General features: G+C 35.9%; 1 protein-coding gene across 3 annotated transcripts in view; it reads right to left on the bottom strand.

Moving 5' to 3' along the window:
• ATAD2B (ATPase family AAA domain containing 2B) overlaps window positions 1–27,261 on the bottom strand; it is a 167,684-nt gene that overhangs the window by 16,434 nt on the left and 123,989 nt on the right. For 2 of the 3 annotated variants that reach the window (XM_043604443.1, XM_043604444.1), the window contains exons 20-23: window positions 19,081–19,216; window positions 16,911–17,107; window positions 13,682–13,841; window positions 7–129 (exon numbers count right to left, since the gene is read on the bottom strand). In XM_043604443.1, coding sequence (XP_043460378.1) covers window positions 7–129; window positions 13,682–13,841; window positions 16,911–17,107; window positions 19,081–19,216 — 616 coding nt within the window. The remainder of the gene's footprint in view (window positions 1–6; window positions 130–13,681; window positions 13,842–16,910; window positions 17,108–19,080; window positions 19,217–27,261) is intronic. The other variant, XM_043604445.1, reaches the window with a different exon arrangement.

The raw sequence follows: 27,261 nt of genomic DNA, 5'->3' as shown, positions 1-27,261 counted from the left end.
ACTTACCTCTTTTTATTCTTGCTTCCTTTATTTCTTCACAGAGTTTATTAAATTCTGGATCCAATTCAGCTGCAATTATGGCATGTGCAGTGTCCTTCAGGGTACAAGCCCTGTGTCTAATTATTTTATCTGTTAAAAAAAGTTGGTATACATTTATTATACATATGAATGAAATAACATTAACAAAGGGCATTTAAAAAAGAGAAACAAAAGAATACAAACACTTAAATAAAATTGTAAAAAGCATTTCTGGGTGAGAAACAAGTTCATTTAAATGACGAGTAAAAAATAAATATAATAAGCCACTGAGTCACATTCAAAATTTTCTGAGAACTGTATTTTCAGAACTTCAAAGTACAGGTAACCCTTGTACAACACAGGGGGTTAGGGTGCCAACTCCCCCACACAGTCGAAAATCCATGCGTAACTTTGGATTCCCCAAAAAACTTGCTAGTGATAGCCTAATGCTGACCAGAAGTCTTACATGTAACATAAATAGTCCATTAACACATATTTTGTATGTTGTATATATCATACACTGTAGTCTTACAATAAAGTAAGCTAGAGAAAAGGAAATGTGAAGAAAATTGTAAGAGAAAACACACTTATAGTACTATCTTGTATTTACTAAAAAACATCCATGGTAAGTGGACCCAGGCAGTTCAAACCTATGTTGTTCAGGGTCAACTGAACTAATAAGCCTATTTAACAAATCATTATCTCAAAGATACAAAGCTTTACTTTATATTTTAAAAAACAAACATATATGATTTTCAATAAAAACTTTAAGAGATTTGGAGGATATTCACCATTATGTCCAGCACCAAAGTTGCCATAGATGGATACTGAGAATTCAGAAAATCTTAATTTTCTCCATTTAGTGAAAACTGGTAAAAACGTGAAGAATATAATACATCCTAAGTAAAGATGACCTATCAAAAAACTAACAGAACTGGGGCGCCTGGGTGGCGCAGTCGGTTAAGCGTCCGACTTCAGCCAGGTCACGATCTCGCGGTCCGTGAGTTCGAGCCCCGCGTCGGGCTCTGGGCTGATGGCTCGGAGCCTGGAGCCTGTTTCTGATTCTGTGTCTCCCTCTCTCTCTGCCCCTCCCCCGTTCATGCTCTGTCCCTCTCTGTCCCAAAAATAAATAAACGTTGAAAAAAAAATTAAAAAAAAAAACAAAACTAACAGAACTAGAAAAATACAGCAAGACACGCTAAGCTAAAGAATGCAAAATGGTAAATAGATTGTAGGTAGATCCGGGCAAGAAATACATACATCCTTTTAGGTGAATTATACCTAACATTTGTACTAAGTCTCTGCTTTACCCAAACCCAGAAGCCAGTATTCATCAACAATACAACCTAAAAAGTACGGTGTAGAGCTATGCAGCTCCAAGGTATTAAAAGTCAAGTAAGCATTATCGAGGCCACTTATTTTACAAAGTATCAAAAACTAAAACCCCAAGTCTCATAATAACATCTGCTTTTTCATCCCTAGTAATGGCAAAAAGTATAGACATTTTATGTATAATTTTTCTTGTTAGGAACTCCTAATAGTTCATTGTGGAAATCTTACAATGTGCAACACTAAAAGGCAACACTGGTATATTTCTTTCCAACACATTTTCTCTAAACATTCATTTAATAAATGTTGTCAATTGTACCAGGAACTGAGCCAGGTGATGGCTAGGTGGTAGTGAACAAGAGAGGTCTCCACTGTCAAGGAACTTTTTGGATGAGTATAGGAAAGAGGTATTAATCAAATAATCTCTCATACACACATATAAATACTTCCCTCACCCCTTTCCTCACACCCCAAAACCCTGAATCATAGCTACAATGAAAACCCACATGGCATTTGGTGTGGATGCCAATTCGGATTGCACAAGTCAGAAAAGGCCTCTCTGAAGAAGCAGCATTTGAGCGAAGACTGAAAAGCCTGCACTGCAAGCCACTGAAAGAGTAGTGGGAAAACCAGTGCAGGCTCAGAAAACACCACGGGAGAAAGTTCTGGAGTAAAAAGATCTTGGAGATTTCAAAAAACTAAAAACTAGCCTCTGTGGTAAGAATACAATAAACAAGAGACAAATGGGAACCTGATTATATTTAAAGGATTCAGACTTTATCCTAAGAGCAACGAAAAAATGTCAAAAAGAGCAGAGCAGGGAAGTAACATGACTTAAATGAACATCTTGTTAAGATCATCTCTAGCTATTACCTGGAAATTAGATTGAAGGGGTCAAGAATAAAATCAGGGAACATAATCAAGAAGGCTTTTTTTTTTTTTTTTTTTTTTTTTTTTTTTTTTTTAGTGAGAGAGGACAGCAAATTGAACCAGGAAGCCGTGGTGGTGGTGGTAAAGAGGAGATTACAGATTTGAGATATGTTCTCAATGACACAACTTGATGATGAAGTATGGGATAAGATAAGTATCAACGATAATTCTCTAGTTTCTTGCATGAAAAATGGGAAAATGAAAAGTAACACAAAGATGCAAAAACTAGAGAATAAATAAAGACAGAAGGAGGAAAAGAAGTTAGAAATCAGAGTTAAGTTTAAAGAGGTTTAGTCTGGATACACGTAAAAAATATCCAAAGGAGGTATCATGAATATATGGAGATAAATGAATATAGGTCTCACAAACTTATGACCCAAAAACCACAACAACTGTGTAATCTGAATTTATTATTTCACATATTGTACTTCCCTAAATCTTTTTTTAAAAAACTAGATCTATTATGGTATAGAAAAGATATATTAAAGTACACATATTTAAAGTATACATTTTGATCACACCAAAAAAATACCTAGAAATAAACTTTAACAAAGAAATGAAAGACCTATACTCTGAAAACTATAAAACAGTCAGAAAAGAAACTGAAGGTAATACAAACAAATGGAAAGATATCCAAGCTCATAAATCGAAATAATTAGTATTGTTAAAATGTCTATACTACCCAAAGCAATCTACAGATTCAACACAAAAAACCTACCCCTATCAAAATACCATTTTTCACAAAACTAAAACAAATAATACTAAAATGTGTATGGAACCACAAAAGACCCTAAAGAGCCGAAGCAATCTCTGAAAAAGGAAAACAAAGCTGGAGGTATCACAATTACAGATTTCAAGATACACTACAAAGCTGTAAGAATCAAAACAGTTTGGTACTAGCACAAAAACAGACAATACAACAGAATAAAAAGCCCAGAAGTAAATACATGCTTATATGGTAAATTAACCTATGACAAAAGAGGCAAGAATATACGTGAGGAAAAGACAGTCTCTTCAACAAATGGTGTTGGGAAAACTGGATAGTTATGTGCACAAGAATGAAACGGGTCCACTTTCTTACATCATACACAAAAATAAACTCAAAATAAATTAAAGACTTAAATGTGAGACCTAAAACCATAAAATTCCTAGAAGAGAACACAGAGAATTTCCCTGACATCAGCCACAGCAACATTTTTCTAGATATGTCTCCTCAGGCAAGGGTAACAAAAACAAATTTAAGCTATTGAGACTACACCAAAATAGATGGTTTATTTTTGACAGTTTATTCTTAATGTGATTTATGTGATTGTTAGTAAAGTTGCTGTTTATTTTCTCCTTGTCCCATATGCTCTTTGTTCCCTTTTCCCTCTTTCTCTCACTTCATTTGGATGTGTACTCATTTACGATCCCATGTTATCTCCTTGTTGGTTTATTAGCTCTAATTATTTGCTGCACTACTGCTAGCCCTGTGTGAGCTTGAAGGAATATTCCCTTTCTCTGGTCTCAGGTCATTTCCTCAAATGTATACACCAATCAGTATTCAGCTGCCGACTGGAGGAGGCTCTTCTGATCTCCAGAGTGCTCTCTCTGGGCAGATTTCTTTCTTTCTACTCTGAGAACTCTCCTACTATGACCTCCTTATATTGCCAGCTCTGTCTCTGTCAGGTACACTTCCAGACTCTGCCTGGGCCCTTCCTTCCTGGACTACAGTCTGGAAACTCTCCAGGCAACTACAGTGCTCAACTTTTGGTTTCTCATCTTTCGGAGATCACTGCCCTTCATTTCTTGCTATCCAATGGCTTCAAACTTGTTTTTTCATACACTTTGTTCAGTTTTTTCATTGTTTCAGGTAGGAGAGTAATTCAATCCCTTTTACTCCACCACAGCCAAAATCAGAAATCTCCTGATAACTGTCAAATATTCTTTGAGAACCAAACTATAAAAGCTGTGTAAAAATCCAAAGTAGCATGTGTTTTAATTTTTCAAAATTATTGTTCTACTGTTATAAGTTTTAAGTTGCGGGGTGCCTGGGTAGCTCAGTCAGTTAAGATTCCTACTCGTGAATTCTTCTCAGGTCATGTTCTCACAGTTCGTGAGTTCAAGCCCTGCGTTCAAGCACAGAGCCTGTTTGGGATCCTTCCTCTCCTGCTTCCCCCCACCCTCCTCAGCGCACACTCTCTCGCTAGCTCACTCCCTCTCAAAATGAACAAACATTTTTTTAAAAAAGGAAGTTTTGGGGCGCCTGGGTGGCGCAGTCGGTTAAGCGTCCGACTTCAGCCAGGTCACGATCTCGCGGTCCAGGAGTTCGAGCCCCACGTCAGGCTCTGGGCTGATGGCTCAGAGCCGGGAGCCTGTTTCCGATTCTGTGTCTCCCTCTCTCTCTGCCCCTCCCCCGTTCATGCTCTGTCTTTCTCTGTCCCAAAAAAATAAACGTTGAAAAAAAATTTTTTTTTAAATTAAAAAAAAAAAAAAGGAAGTTTTAAGCTGCTTCAAATTTTAGCTACTACACATAAAAACCTACAATAAATACCCTTAGAAGTAGCTATACCTTCAAGCCGATAACACAATGTTTGTGGTGCAGGGGATACCACAATTTTCTGCCACTGACTTTCTACCTCAGCTTGAAAACAGCTAAGAAAGAGGTAAGATTAAATATAAAGCCATGATCTACCTAGCATATTATCACGCTAAAATTAACTCAGTAACTTTCTTTTTGCCTTTTTAAATATATGCCTCCCACCCACATTCCATTCCCAATTAAATGGGAAATGAATGAATGAAAAAAAAATTCCATAAAAATTTCCCACTGGTCTGAAGGACAAGGAATTTATTCTAAAGAGATCTGCATTTGATGAGGAAACAATATTTTTCATGTGACTATCATAATTATTTTCTATCATAATTATTTTTAATCATTCTTGTCTTAGAGCTGTGTTTTTGTTTACACACAGCAAAGAATCATAAGCTTACAGAATATTAAAACTAGAAGAGATGTCATGTCTTAGATCTTCATCTTTTTTGGAGATGTAGGGGGGTCATCTGAGATCCTTATAAGCATGTGATGAAAACGAAAAATTATACAGGTATACAATTTTGGATGTAGTTGTTCAGAGACTCTCTCATGGACATCATACCTAAAATCCTTGCTTTACAATTGTGCATGAATATAAGCTACATATTTGCCAATTCTTTTGTCTTGTACTTTATGATCTTAAGATTCTCAAAATCCAGGTAATAAAACTACACACATTCGCTTTAAAGACAGAACTCAATCCACTCAGTTATGCCATATAACATTTGTGACTTTGCATACAAATTACGTAATCTCTAAGCCCCAACCCCCTTATCTCTATAAAGATATCACCATGTACATTTGCCTTCAATAAAAAATAATGGCTATAAGTATGTATAAAATTAACAAAATCACTAATTTTAAGAAAATGATAACTATTATCAATGTGTAAACGTTTCTTTTGTATTTTGGCAAACAGAAGTATATTAGCTAGGTTTTATTTTTTCAATAAAATTATTATGAAAGGTTATAAGGTTTTTAAGAAAAATTAACCTTTTTTAATCTTTATTATTTTTGAGAGAGTGAGAGAGAGACAGAGTGAGAGCAGAGGAGGAACAGAGAAAGAGGGAGACACAGAATCCGAAGCAGGCTCCAGGCTCCAAGCTGTCAGCACAGAGCCCGACACGGGGCTCGAACTCACAAACCATGAGATCATGACCTGAGCTGAAGTTGGACACTTAACTGACTGAGCCGCCCAGGCACCCCAAGAAAAATTAATTTTTATGAGATGATTTTTTTCATCCCAAATTACTTCATAATTAAGAAATTTTATGTATTTATTGGTTTATATCTGCATTATGTTATCATGTCTCCATTTTATAATTTCTATCTAATCTGAAACTCCTTCAATTGGAGAACAATTAGTGAAATTTACTGACTGGCCACATTTGCTAAGAATATGCTCCATATAGGTGCCTACACAGATCCTGTTCCCTATCAGCTTGGAGTCTAAAACAAGGGATAGAGATATGTAAACAAGTAACTACTTCAGGTCATGGGAGTGGGGTAAAGGAATGGGTATTAAATGTCTCAGAAAAGTTACACAGTGCTATGACTCCAAGATGAAAGGATTACTTAATACTGGGAAGGACCAAAAACAAAATCTTCCATGAATGTAGCATTTAATATTCCTTGAAGGCTAAGTAGGATTTTAAAAGATCTATGTAGTTTTAAAAACAATGTACTCTAGGGGCGCCTGGGTGGCCCAGTCGGTTAAGCGTCCGACTTCAGCCAGGTCACGATCTCGCGGTCCAGGAGTTCGAGCCCCACGTCAGGCTCTGGGCTGATGGCTCAGAGCCGGGAGCCTGTTTCCGATTCTGTGTCTCCCTCTCTCTCTGCCCCTCCCCCGTTCATGCTCTGTCTTTCTCTGTCCCAAAAAAATAAACGTTGAAAAAAAAATTTTTTTTTAATTTAAAAAAAAAAAAAAGGAAGTTTTAAGCTGCTTCAAATTTTAGCTACTACACATAAAAACCTACAATAAATACCCTTAGAAGTAGCTATACCTTCAAGCCGATAACACAATGTTTGTGGTGCAGGGGATACCACAATTTTCTGCCACTGACTTTCTACCTCAGCTTGAAAACAGCTAAGAAAGAGGTAAGATTAAATATAAAGCCATGATCTACCTAGCATATTATCACTCTAAAATTAACTCAGTAACTTTCTTTTTGCCTTTTTAAATATATGCCTCCCACCCACATTCCATTCCCAATTAAATGGGAAATGAATGAATGAAAAAAAAATTCGTGCTCTCTCTCTGTCCCAAAAATAAATAAACGTTAAAAAAAATTTTTTTTTAAAATTAAAAAAATAAAAACAATGTACTCTATATAACTGACACCTCAATGAAACTGGTTGAAGAATAAAAAAGTGTCGGGGCTCCTGGGTGGCTCAGTCGGTTGAGAGTCTGACTTTGGCTCAGGTCATGATCTCTCAGTTGACGAGTTTGAGCCCTGCATCAGGCTCTGTGCTGACAGCTCAGAGCCTGGAGCCTGCTTCAGATTGTGTCTCCCTCGCTCTCTGCCCCTCCCCACTCATGCTCTGTCTCTGTCTCAAAAATAAATAAACATTAAAAAAAAAATGTTCACACTCCCAGCAGGGGCAATACATTTAACAAAGGTACCCTAGGTTCCCACAGTAAGACAAGAACCTACATTGAGATTGGGATCTATATTTCCTACAGGAGGATCTCCTAGGCTTCTCTCTCTTCTCATTCTATATACTAACTACGTGATCTCATTCACTCCTACACACTGATGATTCCAACCATGTTTCTTGCCCAAATGTCTCCCAACCTCTAGAACCATATATACAACTACTATTCTATAATGTCTGCATTTTACCTGGGTGCACCAAAGATTAACTCATACTAACACGTCCAAAATTAAAGTTAGCATACTGCCCATAAACCTGTTCCTCCATTGGTTTACTTCTCATATTCCTTAAATACTCAGATCAAAAACTCAGGAGTCATTTTGATTTCTGTCAGTCATATCTAATTTATCAATCACTAAGCCCTCTATGTTCAATCTCTGCTGCCACTGCAACTGAATTGTAATTGATCTTCTAACCATCATCTCTGCACTCCCTTGACCTTACCCCAAAACTGATACTGCCTTTAATACTATACTCTTAAATGCAAATCGAATTGTATCACCTTCTGTCTCAAAACCACCCAATGGCTCCTTATCATTTAGAAAAGAAACTCTGAAGTCCTTACACATGATCAAAAGAAGACGGGGAACTTCCTATGACATTTAGTTATCTGCAGGACACTCTCTACTCAGTAGAATTTAGGCATCTTAGAGGCCAGAGCTGTATATTCTCAGTACTGACCACAGTTTATCCATAAGAGAATACTTCATGAATGGAGACTCGGCGAGGAGGAGAGTAGACTTCCCAACACTCCTCCACTCTAGGGACTCTATTCTCCAGCCACCTTCGCTTTCTTTTTCTAACTTTGTACACTACTTCTCTCAGGCTGGAATGAATGCCCTACCCAATCTTACTCAACTCCGTGTAGGGTCTTCTCCTCTGTGCTCCACTCACACTGTGCACATAGTTCTAATAGAAACCTTGTAAAACTGCCTTATAATCATCTGTGGTCACTTGAAGACAAGATCATAAAAATCATAAAATCACTATCTCTATACCTTAAAAATCTATTATAATTGTCATTTGTATTTGTCATTCCTATAATAGAGTAAGTTGCTAGATAGTAAGGACTGTGGCTTATTTATCTCTATACATAGAACTTTTAGGGGCTGACCTGGGTTCCCCTCCACCACTCAAAGTTCGTATGTCAAAGCTCTAATCCCTAGTACCTTAGAATGTGACTGTATTTAAAGCAGACCCTTTAGGGACATCTGGGTGGCTCAGTCGGTTAAGTGTGATTTCTGCTCAGGTCATGATCTCACTGTGTGTGAGATTGAACCCCACTTCGGGCTCTGCACTGACAGGCCCTGTCCCACCTGTGCTCACTCGCTCACTCTCTCTCTCTCCTTCTCTCTCTTTCTCAAAATAAGTAAAAAAAAAAAAAACAAAAAAAAAAACAAAAAAAAAAACTTAAAAAATAAAACAAAGTAGAACTTTTAAAGAGGTAATTAAGATAAAATAAGGTTGTATGGATACGTTCTAATCTGATCTGTCTCCTTACAAGAAGGGGAAATTTGGACAAAGAGATACCAGGGGTGCACGCACACAGAGAAAAGACCACATGAGGACGCAGAAAGAAGGTAGCCATCTGCAAGCCAAAGAGAAAAGCGTCAAGAGAAACCAAACCTGCTAACACTTTCATTTTGGACTTCTAGCTTCCAGAACTGTAAGAAAATTAATCTCTGTGTTTTAAGCCACTTTTAGTCTGTAGCATTTTGTTATGGAAGCTCTAGCAAACTAAAACCATAACACAGAGCATTATGTATCTGCCACACAGTAATTATTCAACATTTATTATGTCTGAGTATCTCTACCGCAAGAGCAAGGATTGTCACAGTCGTCTTTGTATTCTATGCACGCAGCTCAGTAACTAGTACATGGTACTCATAAATACTAATAAAGAATACGAATGAGTATGGCTAAAACAGAGCCCACAGAGGGATTCAAAAGCTAGAGTGAAGCTGTGAGCTTTTATTCCTAAGCAACTAGTACAAAATGGAAGATTTTGAGAAGACTCAAGACTAGGGCTGAAATTTCAGCAAAATTAGCTAAATGACAGAATGTATGTGACTGCAACTGAGGGCTAGAAAAGAGACACGACACAGAATGGGGAAGAGTTAAACATATGTATCACATATCTGTAAGATAATAATTAGGGTCAAATATCTGATACTAGTTACATTTAGCACAAGTTGAAATTCTTTTGGCTAACACATTTAATTTCTGTCCACATCATCCTCAAGGGAGAGAATCTGGGTAAACACTTAGGCAACATGTATAGCCTTCAGAATACTGGCTTTTGTCTTCTATGTATATGCTAGTTTTTTGTTTTCCCAAATGGCCAAGGGTTCTACAAAACAGAACACTGTAAGCTTTCAAATACTCATGGGAGCTTGTAAAAGTAATACAACATTCATGTAATTTCCACTTGCTACACAACAGACCCTGAGGTTGTTTTCCTAATACATAACAAGTGGTTCTGCTGCTAAGAAAAAACCAGGCCTCTTAACGTAAAGATATGAAATAACTTGAACAGAGCCAAAATGATATTTTTGAATTATATCAGACTTTTTTGCATCTAAAACAGTGAAGAAACAAAGTTACAAGTGTACCATGTCAACTCTGTGAGATACAGCCATGTTGTTTGATTATACAACTGCACTGGATAGGAAAAGGTTATTATGCACCAGAAACCATTGCTTCTTTCTTAAAAGTAGTGTTATTTCAATGTGCTTATAATTTTTTTTTTTTAATTTTTTTTTCAACGTTTATTTATTTTTGGGACAGAGAGAGACAGAGCATGAACAGGGGAGGGGCAGAGAGAGAGGGAGACACAGAATTGGAAACAGGCTCCAGGCTCTGAGCCATCAGCCCAGAGCCTGACGCGGGGCTCGAACTCACAGACCGCGAGATCGTGACCTGGCTGAAGTTGGACGCTTAACCGACTGCGCCACCCAGGCGCCCCTCAATGTGCTTATAATTAAGTAACATGTGGGGGGAAATCTGGATTAAACTTTTTTTTTTTTTAATTTTTTTTCAACGTTTTTTATTTATTTTTGGGACAGAGAGAGACAGAGCATGAACGGGCGAGGGGCAGAGAGAGAGGGAGACACAGAATCGGAAACAGGCTCCAGGCTCCGAGCCATCAGCCCAGAGCCCGACGTGGGGCTCGAACTCACGGACGCGAGATCGTGACCTGGCTGAAGTCTGACGCTTAACCGACTGCGCCACCCAGGCGCCCCTGGATTAAACTTCTAAACTGGCTTTTTCTAACCATTCAAATATTTATTTTTTACAATCAGTCCCTAAATTTTTTCTAAAATAGATTAAATTTTCAGTGTGGTTCAGGGAATATAATATGCAGCAATTGGTACCCACTAAGCACCTAATTATAAAAAATTAAAGCACAATTTCAATAATAATAATGATAATAATAAAAATACGACTATTAACTTCTATGGAACACTTACCATGTCTCTGGCACTATGCTAAGGGCTTAAGGTATTTAGGTTGAACCATATGAAAATCGTGGTTTTTAAGGTTTAACCTAATACATTTTCTCATTTAACCCTTACAATGACCCCCATGAGAAGAATACCATAATTATCCCTATTCTGCAGATAAGGATACTAAATTTAGAGGACTAAACTCGATTGTGTTAATGAACTAGGAAACTACAGAATGGGGACTAACACTTAAGTATAAATCCAAAGTCCAAGCTCTTATTTACTACAGTTTCAGCAACCTCTGTGTCTTGAAAACTAAAACACAGTGTAGGCACTCAGTACTCTCATACTTTGCTCAATGCCACTATAGACACTTGTGCAGACTGGACCCTCACCAAGGGCTCCAGCAAGGAAATCAAATGAAGCTGACATCCAGCCCATTCCTCTCACCACCCAAACTGTGATTCTGTTGCAGGATGCCATCTACACAGAAGAATGAGATTCTCTCGTTCACATAAAATTGTTATACTGGCTAACAGTGACCCTGATGCTGCTGGTAAAAGAAAAAAAAAAATTGTGAGAAGAATTTAACAATACAGATTAAAAGGCTTAAAAGAGATATATACATCCTTTGATTCAGAAATTTCACTTTAAGAAATTCATTCTAAGGAAATAGCTAAGGATGTACAAAAAATTTATGCTACAAAGACAGTCATCAGTGTTATAATAGAGGAAAAAAACTAAAAAATCTAATATGTCCATCAATAGGGTATTGGCTATTACAGTACATCTATGTGATTAAAATAATGTCTTAGAAATATATTAGCTCGTAAGCTTTTCACAAAATACTGCATGAATGACAAAGTTTATAAAAATTATGTTCTTATTTTAATAAAGATATGCACGTAAGTATTCCATATACAATACATCTGTGTAAGAGAAAGAAAGAACACAAGATAATGGAATTAAAGGTTACTTTAATAATCTGTTTTTAATCTTTAGAAATTTTTCTATACAACATATATAAAAAAAAGTCAAAATGAAGCAAAAGAAACAAAAACTAATGAGGCAAATGTCCTAATACAAAGCTTAAGAACTGATACCAGGTGCAGCTATGTAAAATTTCATTCTGCCTCTTAACTTGGTATTAGGACATGTGATTTACTGTGCTCTAAATTTAGATAAGAAATACTTAATTTCATTTGAAAACGACAAATACAGGTTCTAACATGTAGCCTAAGAACTACTGCCCATAAATACAGAAACAAAGCAGAAACTGTATGCTAAATACTTTAGATGACTGAAACTTACATACATTCGTAAGAAATAAAAAAACATCTTTGATGTGTTATCACCTGTTGAAGAACAGAATTCTCAATAGGTTGAGAAAGAGAATAACAGCCCCTGCCAGCTGGAAATTGGACTGGCGCTATCAGCTAGGCCTTGGTGTACTCATATCAAATATAAACAATTTTATAGAACACAACCTCAGAAAAGGCCACTCTGTGACCATGATGAATCAAGATAAAGCAAGAGCACCTCAAAATCATATGTAAACATAGGCAAAAGCATGAACATTGTCCCAGCCACAAAAATAACTTAGTATAATCCTATCTTGGAGATTATGATTGACCACTGCTTCTTTACCCATCACAGTTTTGGCCTTCCTCCATTCTTCTTGTCTTCCAGGTTCTTAAAATACCTAATCACAAAATTACCCCCACTTCCCAATAGCATCCAATCTACTGTAAAGTCATACTTAAATCCTCTCCAAAATTCTTAACACAAGCTCAAATCCTATATTGTTCTACATTATACATATTCTTCCTTGTTACAAGGAATCAGTAAATCCATTTTGTTTAACTACAGATATGTTCCTGGCAGTCCTCCCTGAAGGGCACTCAAAGAGCTGGGACTACAGATTTCAGTACAGGGTGGAATTAGGAACAAAACAATAAATTTACATTAAAAATACCCACAATCCATAGAATACATACTGTCTACCTAAAGGGGTCTTTTACTATGTAAACATATCCTATAATGAGTTCTCACCAATTTAGAATTCCCAGTGTTTATCAGCAATGGTGGTGTTGACTAAATAAACAAACTTTGGAAGGAAAAATAAGATTAAAACAGAGAGGGAAGCAAACCATAAGAGTCTCTTAAATACAGAGAACAAACTGAGGGCTACTGGAGGGAGGTGAGTGGGGGTATGGGCTAGATGGGTGAAGGGCATTAAGGAAGGTACTTGTTAGGATGAGCACTGGGTGTTCTATGTAAGTGATGAATCACTGGGTTCTACTTCTGAAACCAATACTACACTGTATGTTAACTAACTTGAATTTAAATAAATAAATATCTTTATAAATCTAAGCAGATCTCTTAAAAAAGTGTTTATATCAAATTCTCAACTACCCAGTTTTCCACCCTACCTGAACAAAGCAAGAATCTAAGTACAAAAGGTAAAAAGTAAATGAAGAAACTAAACCCTGAACAGAATACTTAAAATAATAAAATCCTCTAATTTAAATCCATTACTTAATTTAATAAGTTAATTTAGTAATGAAATTTAAGTATATTATGCGTTCCTCTTCAAAAAGTTTTTAAGTACAATAATATGTCATTAAAACCAACTTATCTATCTGAGACATCGGCATACTTTAGTATTTAAACTTTCAAATATCTTCTCATTGATCACCAAAGTGAAACTTGCCCACTGCATGCTTACCTCCTGGGTCCTTATCTGGATTGTACTCTAAAGCATTGCTACAGATTAGGTCAATATCTTTCAGAAAATCTTTAGCAGTCAGGTAATTATGCTTATCAATTTTAGTTATTACTGTCGATAAATCCATTGGTTCCTTGATTACTTCAAGATAATCTGAAACCTAAAACAAACAGGATATTTTAATGAAAATTACTTCTGCTATTTCACATGATCTACTCATAAAAACACAAAATAAAACCATAAAATTATTTAAAAATTCAATCTAAAGATCTAAAAAATAATTACAAATAAGGATAAAATTGTAGAGCAATTTACGCTACTAAAGTTACTACTTTGAAGTCATACTTTCCATGAAAAGCTTCAGTTTCAAGTCATATCTAAATCAACTCTGAAATGTTTCTCATCTTGAAATATAAAGCCAATTTGTGTCAGCTGTTTTTGCCCCCAGGCCTTTGTACATACCTGAGAAGAGAATGTATGGGTAAAAGCACCCAATAAGTATCAATGCATGTTACTTCAAGAAATTTTTTTAAAGGAAATTAAGAAACATAGATTTTTCATATTATTTATTAGAAAAGTTCTCTGGTAAATCTATTTAAAATCTTAAAACAAAACAAAACAAAACAACTCCCCCCCCACCACCAAAAAAAAAAAAAACACTTTCTTTCTCAATTTTCCAGGGTTTCATGGAAAGTGTTTTCTGCTCCTTTGGAGTCATTACAAACATTTTAAGTCAATTATATAACAAAAATAAGTATTGCTTTCATGACCAGAAGATTTACTTGAACTTCCCTAATCATAAATAAATTCATAAGTAAATGTGCTCTATTGTGATTTTCTGAGAGATAACTCAAAATAGGAGCTTAATTAAGTCACAATTTGCCCAATGTTTTATATCATTTGACCACTAAGAAATCTCTTACCAACCTATCTCTACTGCCTCCCCCAATGCAAATCTCAAATCAAGCAATCAGGTCTGATATAAAAACAGTCTTAGAAACATCTACTTACTCCAGAATCAAATTCTGGAGCTAGGATAATTTCCACTCTTTGTAACTAAAGGCTACTTTTTCTCCATTGCAAATACACACATACACACACAAACACACAAAAACACACACAAACACACACATACACTCTCTCACACACACATACACACACATATATACATATTTTATACACGTTTTAAAATGTTTAGGTTAACTGTGTGTGCATGTTTTATTGTTGAACTTCTAGGAGTCAAAAAGCCAGTCAATCTCCTTATAGGGGAGGTAATGAAGCTATAATGAACAAGCAATAGTTCAGAAGGTATTATTAGTTGGATTCTTGGCCCTGGCATTGGCATGCCTTGAGTACATGTGGAAAATGTCTATTAACTGCAAAGCACTACAAAAATTTATACTAGTAAAGATTATAAAATTTTTGTTGTAATATTTCATTTTAAATTCTACATTTATTTTCTAAACTTTTCTTTCTCTGAAGTCTGCTTTGGAATTCCATAGTTTTTAAACATTTCAAATTCATTATTTGAATATAAATGTTTATGTTTTAGGTTATTTAAATGTTATCTTGTTTTCCCCTCGTGTTTCACACAGACCTCTATCTTTTCAGCTTTAAGAACACAGAACCAGTAGCAGAATGAACATAACAAAGAATAAAAGAGAAAATAAGAAACATAACCCTTGAATAAAAGTTTTATCTGACCCAGATTTTTCTATCCCTTTCCACTGCCTTACCATCATTTATAAAACTTTTACTCTATCACACATGGCATTTGAAATCTGACCATCTCTTCTGGTTAGAAAGAAAGAGAGTTCTCTGGAGGAAAGGCAAAACTGGTTTAGTGCAGGAGGTTGACTTGAGATCAAGCCCTTATCAAATAAGTGTCAGAGGCCCATACCCAATTTGAAATAAAAATAAACATCTAAAATAATCCTTAAAGTTGGGCTAAAAGTTTTAACTTATCTGAAAACACTAAGAGGTGAAGAAAAATGTTCCACAAATGTAAAATGGTATGTATTAATTGCAAAAGCAAATTAGCAATTCCTGTCATTTCAATAGAAAATTTAAGGTAGCTATGATATAAAATAAAGAATGAAGGCTTTGAATTTCAAAAAAACCTCCGAGCCTTGGCTATGTCGCTTGCCTGTGAGCCTCAGTTTCCTCAGCTGCAACTTAAAAATAATGATTCTGTGAGGTTGTTAAAAGGATCAAATGGATAAAACTATGTATTTTGGATAAATATACAAATAAAATACAGATAGTTCCTCTCCTCCCCCAAAGAAGGAAAATAGCTATTTTCAGAGGGGAAAAACAACACTGGTTCATTCTTCCCAGTCATAGATGAGGTAATGATTCCAAAGGAATCTGCTCAGGTCCAAAAGTACAGATTTCACAAGAAGTACACAACATTAAACTATGAATCATTGCAAAATTCAAATTAATAAAAAGATGAAGAAAAAACTTAAAACTAAAAACACCAAAGCTGTTCAAACATGGAGTCTGAACTATAAGAAGAAGGCCAGTAAAGACTGCATCGTGCTCATCCACATGCTATATTATCCCAGGATAAAACAAAACAAAAAAACAACAAATTTTAACTATGGTATTATAGTAGATCCCAAATGGAAAATTTCTTATCACCACAAACCATGCTCCCACAAGGACACAAAACAATACACATTGAAAGTGAGAAATTTTCCACTGGGAGCAGAGAAAATCCCTGCATAAAAAAATAATTTTGGCATAAGATATGCTTAACATCAAACAGCATCTTAGTTACAGGCATTTCCAAAATATGAAAGACAAATTTCAGGTTTCTTAGCCACCTCTTTCACAATCGTATACATAATTTGGAAAATGCCAAAATTAATTGGTATTGATTGGTTAATAACAATATACTTTTTAAGAGCAAGATTTATCCTGGAATAAAAATAGTCTAGTATGGACATTTCACTAAAGTAACTTTTAATCCTCTTCTTACATTGAAGAGTAAGAGATCACAAAGATCAATACTAAATAAGAGGACATACGAATTGGTCACCAATTTCATCCAAAAGTCACCAGATGTTTGCTGATGACATTGGTGGTTATCACATGGATTAAAATTTTACAGGCTAGGGGTAATATTCATCCATGCCTTTGCTTTTTTTCCTTCCAAAAAAAGATGTCAATATTTTTTTCTTTTAGCCAGTTCAACTTCACTGTTTGCACACTACTGAAACAAGACCTCTTCAATATCCACCGGTTTGCTGAAGATGTTAAAACGTTTATCCGTCGCCAGCCTCTTGGTTACATCCCTGAGAAACAACCGCAGCTCTCTTAAAGTATTTTCCTCCTGGTCCTCCATCCGGTTTTTTTCTGATTCTGATAACTGACGAGGTGGAGAAGGTAGTGCAAGAGGAAGCACTTCCATAGCACAAAGACCTAAAGAAAATAAAAGAAAATGTTGAGATTCCAACATGGCAGGGCCAGGACCTCAATTACTTTTCTGGCATTCTCTCAAAAAAGAACTCCAAAATATGTGTGAACCACTTGCAAATCCAGCCAGTAAAAATTTGAACAGAAACCAACAGTATATTAGAGAAGAGAATTATTTCACAAAATAACTCACAGTAGGACTCCTTTAAATGGCAAATGATATGATTTTAAATAATTTGATTTTGAAATATTATTTACATACAACTTATGAGAAATATTTCAACTCAACAAAAATATCTTCAGGTGAAGAACTGTATACCAATTTGCTTAAAATCAATGTTGCTTAAAAACCTTCTTCTCAAAATGGGGTTGCCCGATATGCATGAAAGTGAAATGGGCAAGTAACAATTCTTTGATCCTTCCCACTCCCAAAAGAGCTTTGATTTTAGACAAGTCTTTTCTACTCTGATATTCTCAATACAACATAGTAGGGATAGTGAATGGCACACACCTGTGTAGGGAGCAAAGAAAAAAATTAGGAACTAAAACAAGAATCCCAAAGACATGGATAAGATGGAAAATCCAGTCTACAGTGTTATATGTAAAATTTACAGTATTCATTTCCGCCTAAACAAACACAAAACCTTCTTAAAAAGTAAAGTATTAACTTTCCTAAACACATTATTCCCTAATTCCTTAAAAGTTTTTCCCAGTATCACACTGAACTTCAGGATTAAAATTCTAAGGATTCTCGCTGATTTCTAAATAGCCCCTAAGACAAAAAATGAAAGTAAATAGAAGCAACTCAAAAAGAAGAAGAATTATGTTAATCCTTAACACAGAAAATTCAAATCTTTGAGACTAAAATGTATCTGAGAACAAGTAAGATACCTTATTAAAATGAATCATTACATAATAAAATATTTTAAGTACTGTTATTTTGATTAACAGGAAGCAACAACCAAGAATCAGAAGGTGTAACTTCCATATTTAATTTTCCAAGGTTGCTAGGGGGGGTAAACTCACAACTATAGCCATATGATAGGTGCTCATTTTTAGAACTCTGAGAAAATGTGAAAAGGAGTCACTAAAGAACAATAAAATAAAGTGTTGGATAATACAATCAGTAAAAAACAGAAGTAGAACAAATATGGAAAAGGAAGGACTTGGAAGGGGTGGAAATGTATTTAACATCCTACAAGAACCACAATGAGAAACATAAAAGAACAAGGGGAAAGATGCTTAAAAACTTCTAACAGGATTGTTATTTTCTAGAAGAAGCTGAGAGATTACAAAGAGGACCTTATCTTTACACATCTTTAAGATTAGAAACAGTCTTTTGATTGACCCAGAATGCATTCCTTTCTTAGGCCAGGGGGCTGAAATTTGAAATATTATGCTATCAGCCCAAATCCAAGAAAATTCAAATGCTTAAAACAAAGCCATGATAGGTTTCCAAGTGCCTCGCACAACTAACATTACAGGTGCTCAATAAATACTTGAAAAATTAGTAAGCCAGAAAAGGCAAACATTCCAATCAGCTCTTGACCTATCACACCTACTCTGACCCACAACGTAATCGGCACACAACCTGGTGTTCTCAATCTTACAGTTTAAGTCCCCTGTACTTGAACTGACTAAAACAGAGCAGAACCAAAGACTTTTTTTCTTCAACTTTTTAAGCCTCAGAATGTGAAATCTACCAGAGTAACTGGATTGAAATGATAAGGTGAATACTTCATTAATGGTCACCTGTTAATAAAGCCTTAACAATGAGGCTGTACTTCCCAATCTCAAGTCGGGTAAACACAACGACCACTTCCGCATAGGTCCATCTAAAGGTAAGGAGAATCTAAAAAACTGACTTTATTTCCACAAAGAAATGTTTTTTTTAAAAAGTGACTCCAAGAAGGGGCATTCTTAACTTCACTCCCCATCCTCCCTCTCCCCCATTTTCCTAAAGGCTTTAGGAACTTTACCAGTGTGTTTCCTTCGTGGTGGAGCCATTGATGCCTGATTGAGAATCAATTCTTGGAAAAATTTTCTTCTGTCTTCTTCAATAGGCCTTTGAATATACAAGACCTCTTCATACTGTATTCTAAAGATACATTTAACCTACACACATACACATACACACAAAGACATTAAATATATAAAGAATTAAAAGCTTACTTATTATACCAAACTACAATTTCTTCAACTTCCAGTACCATTTTCAATTTTCATTCAGGTGGGATTAGGGTTAACCTCATCCCAGGCTATGCTGTTGAGAGATTCAACCTCATGGACTAAACAGTAATGAGAGAATGATCAGTTGCCCAAGTCGTTAATAAATTATACTATACCTGGGAGAGTCAGCAAATAGTAGCAAAAAGGATAATTGATCATAATAGTTAGATGGCAACAATCTCAAAGGACTTTTGTGTTAGAGCTAGACAGTAATTACCTAGAATCTACATTAGAGAGCTGAAAGCATGCTAACAGCACTGCCTTCTCTTATGTTCTTTCTGTGTACTTCCCATCCAGTCACTTCCTTTCCTGGGCTCTTTTCATACCAAGTCTATTCCACTGAATCCTCCAGAATCCTGGTTTCACTGCAAATAAACTATACCTTCAGTTTCTCCCCAGAATGCTCCACAATAACACCACCTTCCACACAAAACTCCCAAACAATATTAAGCCAGTCATTCTCACATACCTCACAGTTCCTTCCTACTGGTGATTACCTACCTCTCCTTTATTTACCTGCTGTATAGAGAGGCTTTGACCCCAGATGTCCCCCTTGCAATATAGGCTGTTGAAATCCTCCACATCATCCATATTAATCTACACACTTTAATTTTTATGTTTTTCTAGAAGGTCTATATTCTACTTCTAGACACCAAACTCCCTAAGAATAGAGACCATTTCTTACTCATCTGTCTTCCTATATGTACCACAGTGACTGGTACATACTAATGTTTAATTAGCATGGACATGGACTGAATGAGTAAAGCCTGTATTTTTTTTTTTCCTTGCCCAGATCAACTGGAAACTGCAAATGTGAAAAGGTTATTAATAAGGAAAGAAGAACCAACTATGAGACAATGAGGAAACACTGGATGAAAATTCAAGGAATCAGATCCTAGCCCAAATTTAGCCATACATTTAAGGTAAACTACATAATCTATTTAATTTGTCATGTCTAACTACTTACTAAGAATTCCTAAATATTATTTCAATCGAACTTATAACAATGAGGTATGTAGGAGTCCTTCATTTTACAAATGAGAAAACTTAGACTTGGAAAGGTTTAAGTAACTGGATTAAGGTCACAAAGTATAAGTAAAGAGAGAACACTAGATCACATAATCTCTAAAGGCCTTTTCCAGCTCTAAAATTCTAAGACAGAAAAGACACAATCAATGAAAAGCAGAATTCAAAAATTTGCATAGAGATCTACCTCAACCCAAAGCCAAATCCTTTTAAGAGTTTATAAAATTTCACCCTGTCTCCAATATTTTTTTTTTTTTTGTAGACTACTCTCATGTACAATTCCCCCAACCCATTGATCTATGCTTCGCTGGCCCTTCTTCAAAAGTTCTGGCAAGCAAATTTACCAGTGCACACCCACTGTGTGCTAAATATAATGTCAAATAGTGCAATTATAAACTTGAAGAAAATATAGTTACTTCCTGCTGTCAAGGATCTTAAAAGTTTCATAAGAAAGCATTATAGTACCACACCAGGAGTGTTGTAACACAGGCAGAGAAACAGAAGAGACTCTGCAAGAGTCTGCAAGAGGTAAGGGTGAAGAGGCATTAGATATAGCAAAAATAGCTAACATTAACTGGGTCTTGAAAAATAAACAAAATGCAATACCCTAGAAGTACCAGGATTTTGTTCAAGAGCAGCAAAACATTTAATTTCAGTTTTAAATATTCTTCCTTCTGATAATTGTTCAACACTGTGTTGAACTTTGTGAATACAAAAGCATACCAAGAGTAAATCTACAGTAATCCCCTGATACTCCTGCCAGGTTATTACCAACAGCTTAGAATCCATCACTTTATAAGTAGGCTACATTTTACTTTAAATTTGCCCCTAACTTTATCTTCTGACATTCCCAGCCTCAAATTACATGCTGCAACTGAACACACCTCAGATAATTCCCTGAAATCATGTGCTTTCACACCGGCTCACAGTGGCCTCTATATGTGCTATCAGCTCTTTCCAACCCTGTTTTTAACTCTCTGCTCAAGCCAATGCTTTCTGGGTAATTCTTTCTCTGATTTTCTCAGATACACTCAGGCATACTATCTAATACCCCTCCATCAAACTTAAAAAAAAATTTTTTTAATTTTTTATTTATTTTTGAGAGAGAGACAGAGTGTGAGCAGGGGAGGGGGACACACACACACACACACACACACACACACACACACACACACAGAATCTGAAGCAGGCTCCAGGCTCTGAACTGTGAGCACACAGCCTGACACAGGGCTCGAACTCACAAACCATGAGATCATGACCTGAGCCAAAGTTGGATCCTTAACTGACTGAGTCACCCAGATGCCCCCATCAAACTTTAAAGTTCAATGATTTTTAGTAAATTAATTCAGTTGTGCAATCATCACAAGTCAGTCTTAAAATATTTCCATTACCTCCAAAAAGCTCCCTTGTGTCCATCTAGCCCTAATCTCCACATTCATACTCCCAGCCCAACAACCACTGATTTACTTCCAGTCTCCAGAGATTTATCTTTTCTAGAAATTGTGTATCAAACAACTGGTAGCCTTTCTGTCTAGCTTCTCTCAATATATCGAAGTGCACCTACATTGTAGAAAGTATCAGCGGTTCATTCCATTTAATGCTGAACAGTATTTCCCTGGATGTATATACAATATTTCATTTTACCAATCAACAGTTAATGAATACTTGAGTTGTTTCCACTATTATGAATAACGCTAGTAGGAACATTTGCATTCAAGTCTTTGTGTGAACATAATTCTCTTGTGTAGTTACCTAGAATGCCAAGTTATAGCCTAAGTTTATGACTAACATCTTCAGAACTGCCAGTTTTTTTCAAAAATGGCTACACCGCTTTATAATTCCACCAGCAATATATTAGGCCTCCAGTTTCTCTACATCCTTGTCAACACTCCATATTGTCTAGTGATAGTACATACAGTGGTATCCCATTCCTGAATAACTAATGATCTTAAGAATCTTTTCTTGGGGCGCCTGGGTGGCTCAGTCGGTTGAGCATCTGACTTCAGCTCAGGTCATGATCTCATAGTCTGTGAGTTCGAGCCCCGTGTTGGGCTCTGTGCTGACAGCTCAGAACCTGGAACCTGCTTCAGATTCTGTGTCACCCTCTGTCTCTGCTCCTCCACTGCTCATGCTGTGTCTCTCTTTCTCTCTCTCAAAAATAAACATTTGGGGAAAAAAAAAAAAAAAGGACCTCTTCTTGTGCTTTATTAGCCCAAGAGAATACATACTCTTTGGCGAAATGTGTATTTAAATCTTCAGCCCACTTTTAAATTGTAGTGTTCTTTTTTTAACTTAATTGTGGTAAAACAGAACATAAAATCTGCTATTTTTATCATTTTTAATTGTACAGCCTATAGTATTAAGTATATTCACAATGTTATGCAACCATTATTACCATCTATCTCCAGAACTTTTTCATCCTCCCCAAGTAAAATTCTGTATCCATTAAACACTAACTCCCCACGCTCTCCCTTTTCCCAGTCCCTGGCAATCACCATTCTACTTTCTATCTCTACAAATCTGATTATTCTAGGAACTTTTTTAAAAAAGGAATCATGGGGCACCTGGGTGGCTCAGCTGGTTAAGCATCTCTTGATTTTTGGCTCAGGTCATGATCTCACTCACTGCTCATGAGATCGAACCCCATATAGGGCTCTGTGCTGATAGCATGGAGACTTCTTGGAATTCTCTCTCTCCCTCTCTCTCTCTGCCCCTCCCCTGCTTGACCTCTTTCTCCCCCTCTCTCTCTCTTTCAAAATAAATTAATGTTAAAAAAAAAAAAAGGAATCATGTATTTGTCCTTTTGTGACTGGCCTATTTAACTTAGCATAATGCCTCAAAATTTCATTTATGCTGAAGCATGTGTTAAAATTTCCTTCCTTTTCAAAGCTAAATAATGTTATATTGTATGTATATGCCACTTTTTCTTTATCCATTTGTCGAAGGACATTTGTGTGTTTCTACCTTTTGGCAATTGTGTCACGAACATGGGCATACAGATATCTGTTCAAATCCCTGCTTTTACTTCTTCTGGGTGTATACCAGAAGCAGAATTGCTGGATCATATGGTTATTCTGTTCAACATTTTTAAGGAATCACTGCACCATTTATTTCCAATGAGACTGCACAACTTTATACTCAAGCGCTCCAATTTCTTCACATCTTGCCCAATATTAGTCATTTTTTTGTTTTTATGATAACAGCCTTCTAATGAGTATTAACTGACATCTCATTGTGGTTTTAATTTGCATTTCCCTAATGAGTAGTGATGTTCAGCATCTTTTCATGAGCTTCTTGGTCATTTGAATACCCTCATTGCGGGGAAGTATGGTTGGTTCGATTTTTTTGTTCTTGAGTTGTAGGAGTTCTTTATATACTCTGGATATTAATCCCTTACCAGATATATGATTTGCAAATATTTTCTACCATTCTGTGGGTTCCCTTTTCACTCTGATAGTGACCTTTGATGCAACAAGTTTTTAGTGTTGATGAAATCCAATATATCTATTTTTTCTTCTGTTGCCTGTACTTGTGGTATCATAGCCAAGAAACGGTTACAAAATCCAAAGTCATAAAGCTTTCCTATTATGTTTTCTTCTAAGGGTTTTACAGTTTTAAGTTTTCTGTTTAGTTCTTTGACCCATTTTGAGTTAACTTTTGCATATGGTAATAAGGGCCCAATTCATTTTTTTTTAAGTTTTATTTAAGTAATCTCTACACCCAATGTAAGGATCAAACTCACAGCCCAAGATCAAGAGTCGCATGCTCTCCCGACTGAGCCAGCCAGTTCCCCACATCATTTCTTTTGCATGTGAAATTCCAGTTTTCCCAGCATCATTTATTGAAATCACTACCCTTTCCTCCATGAATGGTCTTCACACTCTTGTTGAAAATCATCTGTTGTAGTCGTATATTGAAAGATTCTTTCTTTTTTTTTTTTTTTTTTAATGTAATCTCTATACCCAATGTGGAGCTTGAACTCATTACCCTGAGATCAAGAGTTGCATGCTCTAGTGACTGAGCCAGCCAGGCACCCTGAAAGAGTTAATACATTCTAGTTTTGAGTCTTATGAAGATATGCAACATGATATATTTGAAGTATTTCTCCCCAGTCTGTGGCTTGTTTTCTCATTTTGTTAATGGTGTCTTTTAAAAAGTTTTTAATTTTGATAAAGTTGCTTTTATCAATTTTTCCTCTTATGGATCATGTTTTTATGTAATATAGCACGTCTCATACTGTATTATTTTTTTTAGGTCTCTCTTCCCTCTAAACTTTAAATTATTAGAGAACAGTGGCTATCTTTTGGTTTTGCACCTATTTTATTCATTCATTCGTTCATTCATTCATTCAACAAAGACTTACTGTACTAGAAATATTTACATATGTATGTATCTATTTGTGAGTACTGCATGTGTATGTGTACACATGAGAGACCCTGTAAGGCAGCTAGACACTGTGAATGAAAACATGAAGAAACCAGACACTTGACCTGCCTTAAGCAAATTCAGACTCATGAAAACACTGCGTTGCATAAAACAGGCACACAATAAATTTTGATGAATAAACAATGGTTTTAACTTGACAAACACAAAACTCTTTATTTCCCTGACCACTCATTAAACTAAGCAACACATTACCCAGAAATTGTCTCTGCAAACTTAGAGAATATAGTACATTGGAAGTGCATGACCTTTGTAATCAGACAAACCTGAGTCCAAATCTTTGCTCTGCCATACTAGTTGTGAGACCCTAGGCAAGGTCTACGGTCTTACTTTTCTTACTCAAAGAGTTAAAAAAAACCTTGTATTAGATAATATATGTAATTGACCTCTACAGTGCCTGGCACATAGCTGCTTAAGTGGCAGCAATTCTTTCACTAGCAAAATCTTGTTTTACCTCATCTATTAAATGTTAGAGTTGTCAGTCCTCAGTTTTAAAGGCAGAGTTTATGCAATGTCTATAATGGGGAAAATTAATAATTAAGACTCAAGACTTCAAAGGTATGGAAAATGAGGTCAGAAATGAAACTAATATAGCTTCTCTGAATAAAATCTGCTTTCCAAAAACAAAATAAGTAAATAATTAAATAAAAATAAATAATAACATTTCACATACTTTAATATAGTAATAATTTATGTTCATTTACTAGAGACAGTAAACTGTGATTTAAAAACTTGTGGTGACCCTCGTAAATTTTAAGATTCACATAAATGTTTTACGACAAAAAAATTAATACTAAGATATTTCCCTTGTACATATGATTATTCATTTTCAATGCCCCTACTTGATTTTTCTACTTAAGTTATTGACTTTTAACTCCCAGTTTCTATCATAAACTGAGAGACACAAAATGACACAAAATACTGTGATGACAATATGCTGTTTGTAGTCTTTCCTAAGGGTAGCTGAGGAAATATTTCTTTAAAATTCATTTACAATATACTGAATTATATCATCTTGAGCCTGCCCATAATAATACCAAAATACAATTCGGTGAATCTCTTCAGAAATTCAAGTGCAATTCTTTTTGACCAAAGTTTGCTTTCCTTCCTGTAAATATTTATACCTCCATCTGCTTCCTTGTTTAAAAATCTCTTTCGAAGGGGCGCCTGGGTGGCGCAGTCGGTTAAGCGTCCGACTTCAGCCAGGTCACGATCTCGCGGTCCGTGGGTTCGAGCCCCGCGTCGGGCTCTGGGCTGATGGCTCAGAGCCTGGAGCCTGTTTCTGATTCTGTGTCTCCCTCTCTCTCTGCCCCTCCCCCGCTCATGCTCTGTCTCTCTCTGTCCCAAAAATACATAAAAAACGTTGAAAAAAAAATTTTAAAAAAAAATCTCTTTCCTAGAGGCTAAATGTCCATCAACTGATGAATGGATAAAGAAGATGTGGTTTATATATACAATGGAATACTACTTGGCAATGAGAAAGAATGAAATCTTGCAGCAATGTGGATGGAACTGAAGGGTAGTATGCTAAGTGAAATAAGTCAGGCACAGAAAGACAGATACCATATGTTTTCACTCCTATGTGGATCTTGAGAAACTTAACAGAAGACCATGGGGGAGGGGAAAGGGGAAAAAAATAGTTACAAAGAGAGAGGGAGAGAGGCAAACCATGAGAGACTCCTAAATACAGAGAACAAACTGAGGGTGGATGGAGGAGGGGAGCAGAGGAGAGGGGAAAATGGGTGATGGGCATTGAGGAGGGCACTTGTTGGGATGAGCACTGGGTGTCATATGTAAGTGATGAATCACGGGAATCTATCCCCAAAACCAAGAACATACTGTACACACTGTATGTTAGCCAATTTGACAATAAAATAAAAAAAATAAATATAAAACACACAAAAAATATTTAAATAAAATAAAATAAATTCACCAATCACAAAAAATAAAAATAAAAAAAATAAAAATCCCTTTCCTATGCTCAATCCTCAGTTCTTTTTTCTAATTCTCCTGAATGAAGAGAAATAACTTGCTATTCCCATGTATCTCAACTAACATTCTCCAACTATCCTCAGAGTCTACAAGGTCCACAAAAGTAAATTTACTTACATTAGAATTTTGCAATAAAAGAAATCAGGCTAAGCAGGAGTTAAAACCAACATGGTGATTTAGTGGTAAATTCCTATTTTTTATGCAACAAACATTTAGTAGGTAATTCCAATGTGTCAAGAAGTGGAAAAGTGAAGGCCGGTAACACAATCCCCTCTTCTCAAAGAGCTTGTGGTCTAGGGTCAGAGGTTCTCAAACATTTTAGTCTCTTAAAAACTATTCAGGAATCCAAAAGAGCTTCTGTGTATGTGGTTTACATCTGTCAATAATTATGTGTTAAAATTAAAACCAAGAGCATTCCAAATTATGTATACACTTAAAAACCAATTTACATGACACTGAAAATAGATTTA

Source organism: Prionailurus bengalensis, chromosome A3 (assembly GCF_016509475.1).
Source record: "Prionailurus bengalensis isolate Pbe53 chromosome A3, Fcat_Pben_1.1_paternal_pri, whole genome shotgun sequence".
NCBI lineage: Eukaryota > Metazoa > Chordata > Mammalia > Carnivora > Felidae > Prionailurus > Prionailurus bengalensis.
Note: the sequence above shows the minus strand (reverse complement) of the source record. Positions and strands in the feature narration are given on the sequence as shown.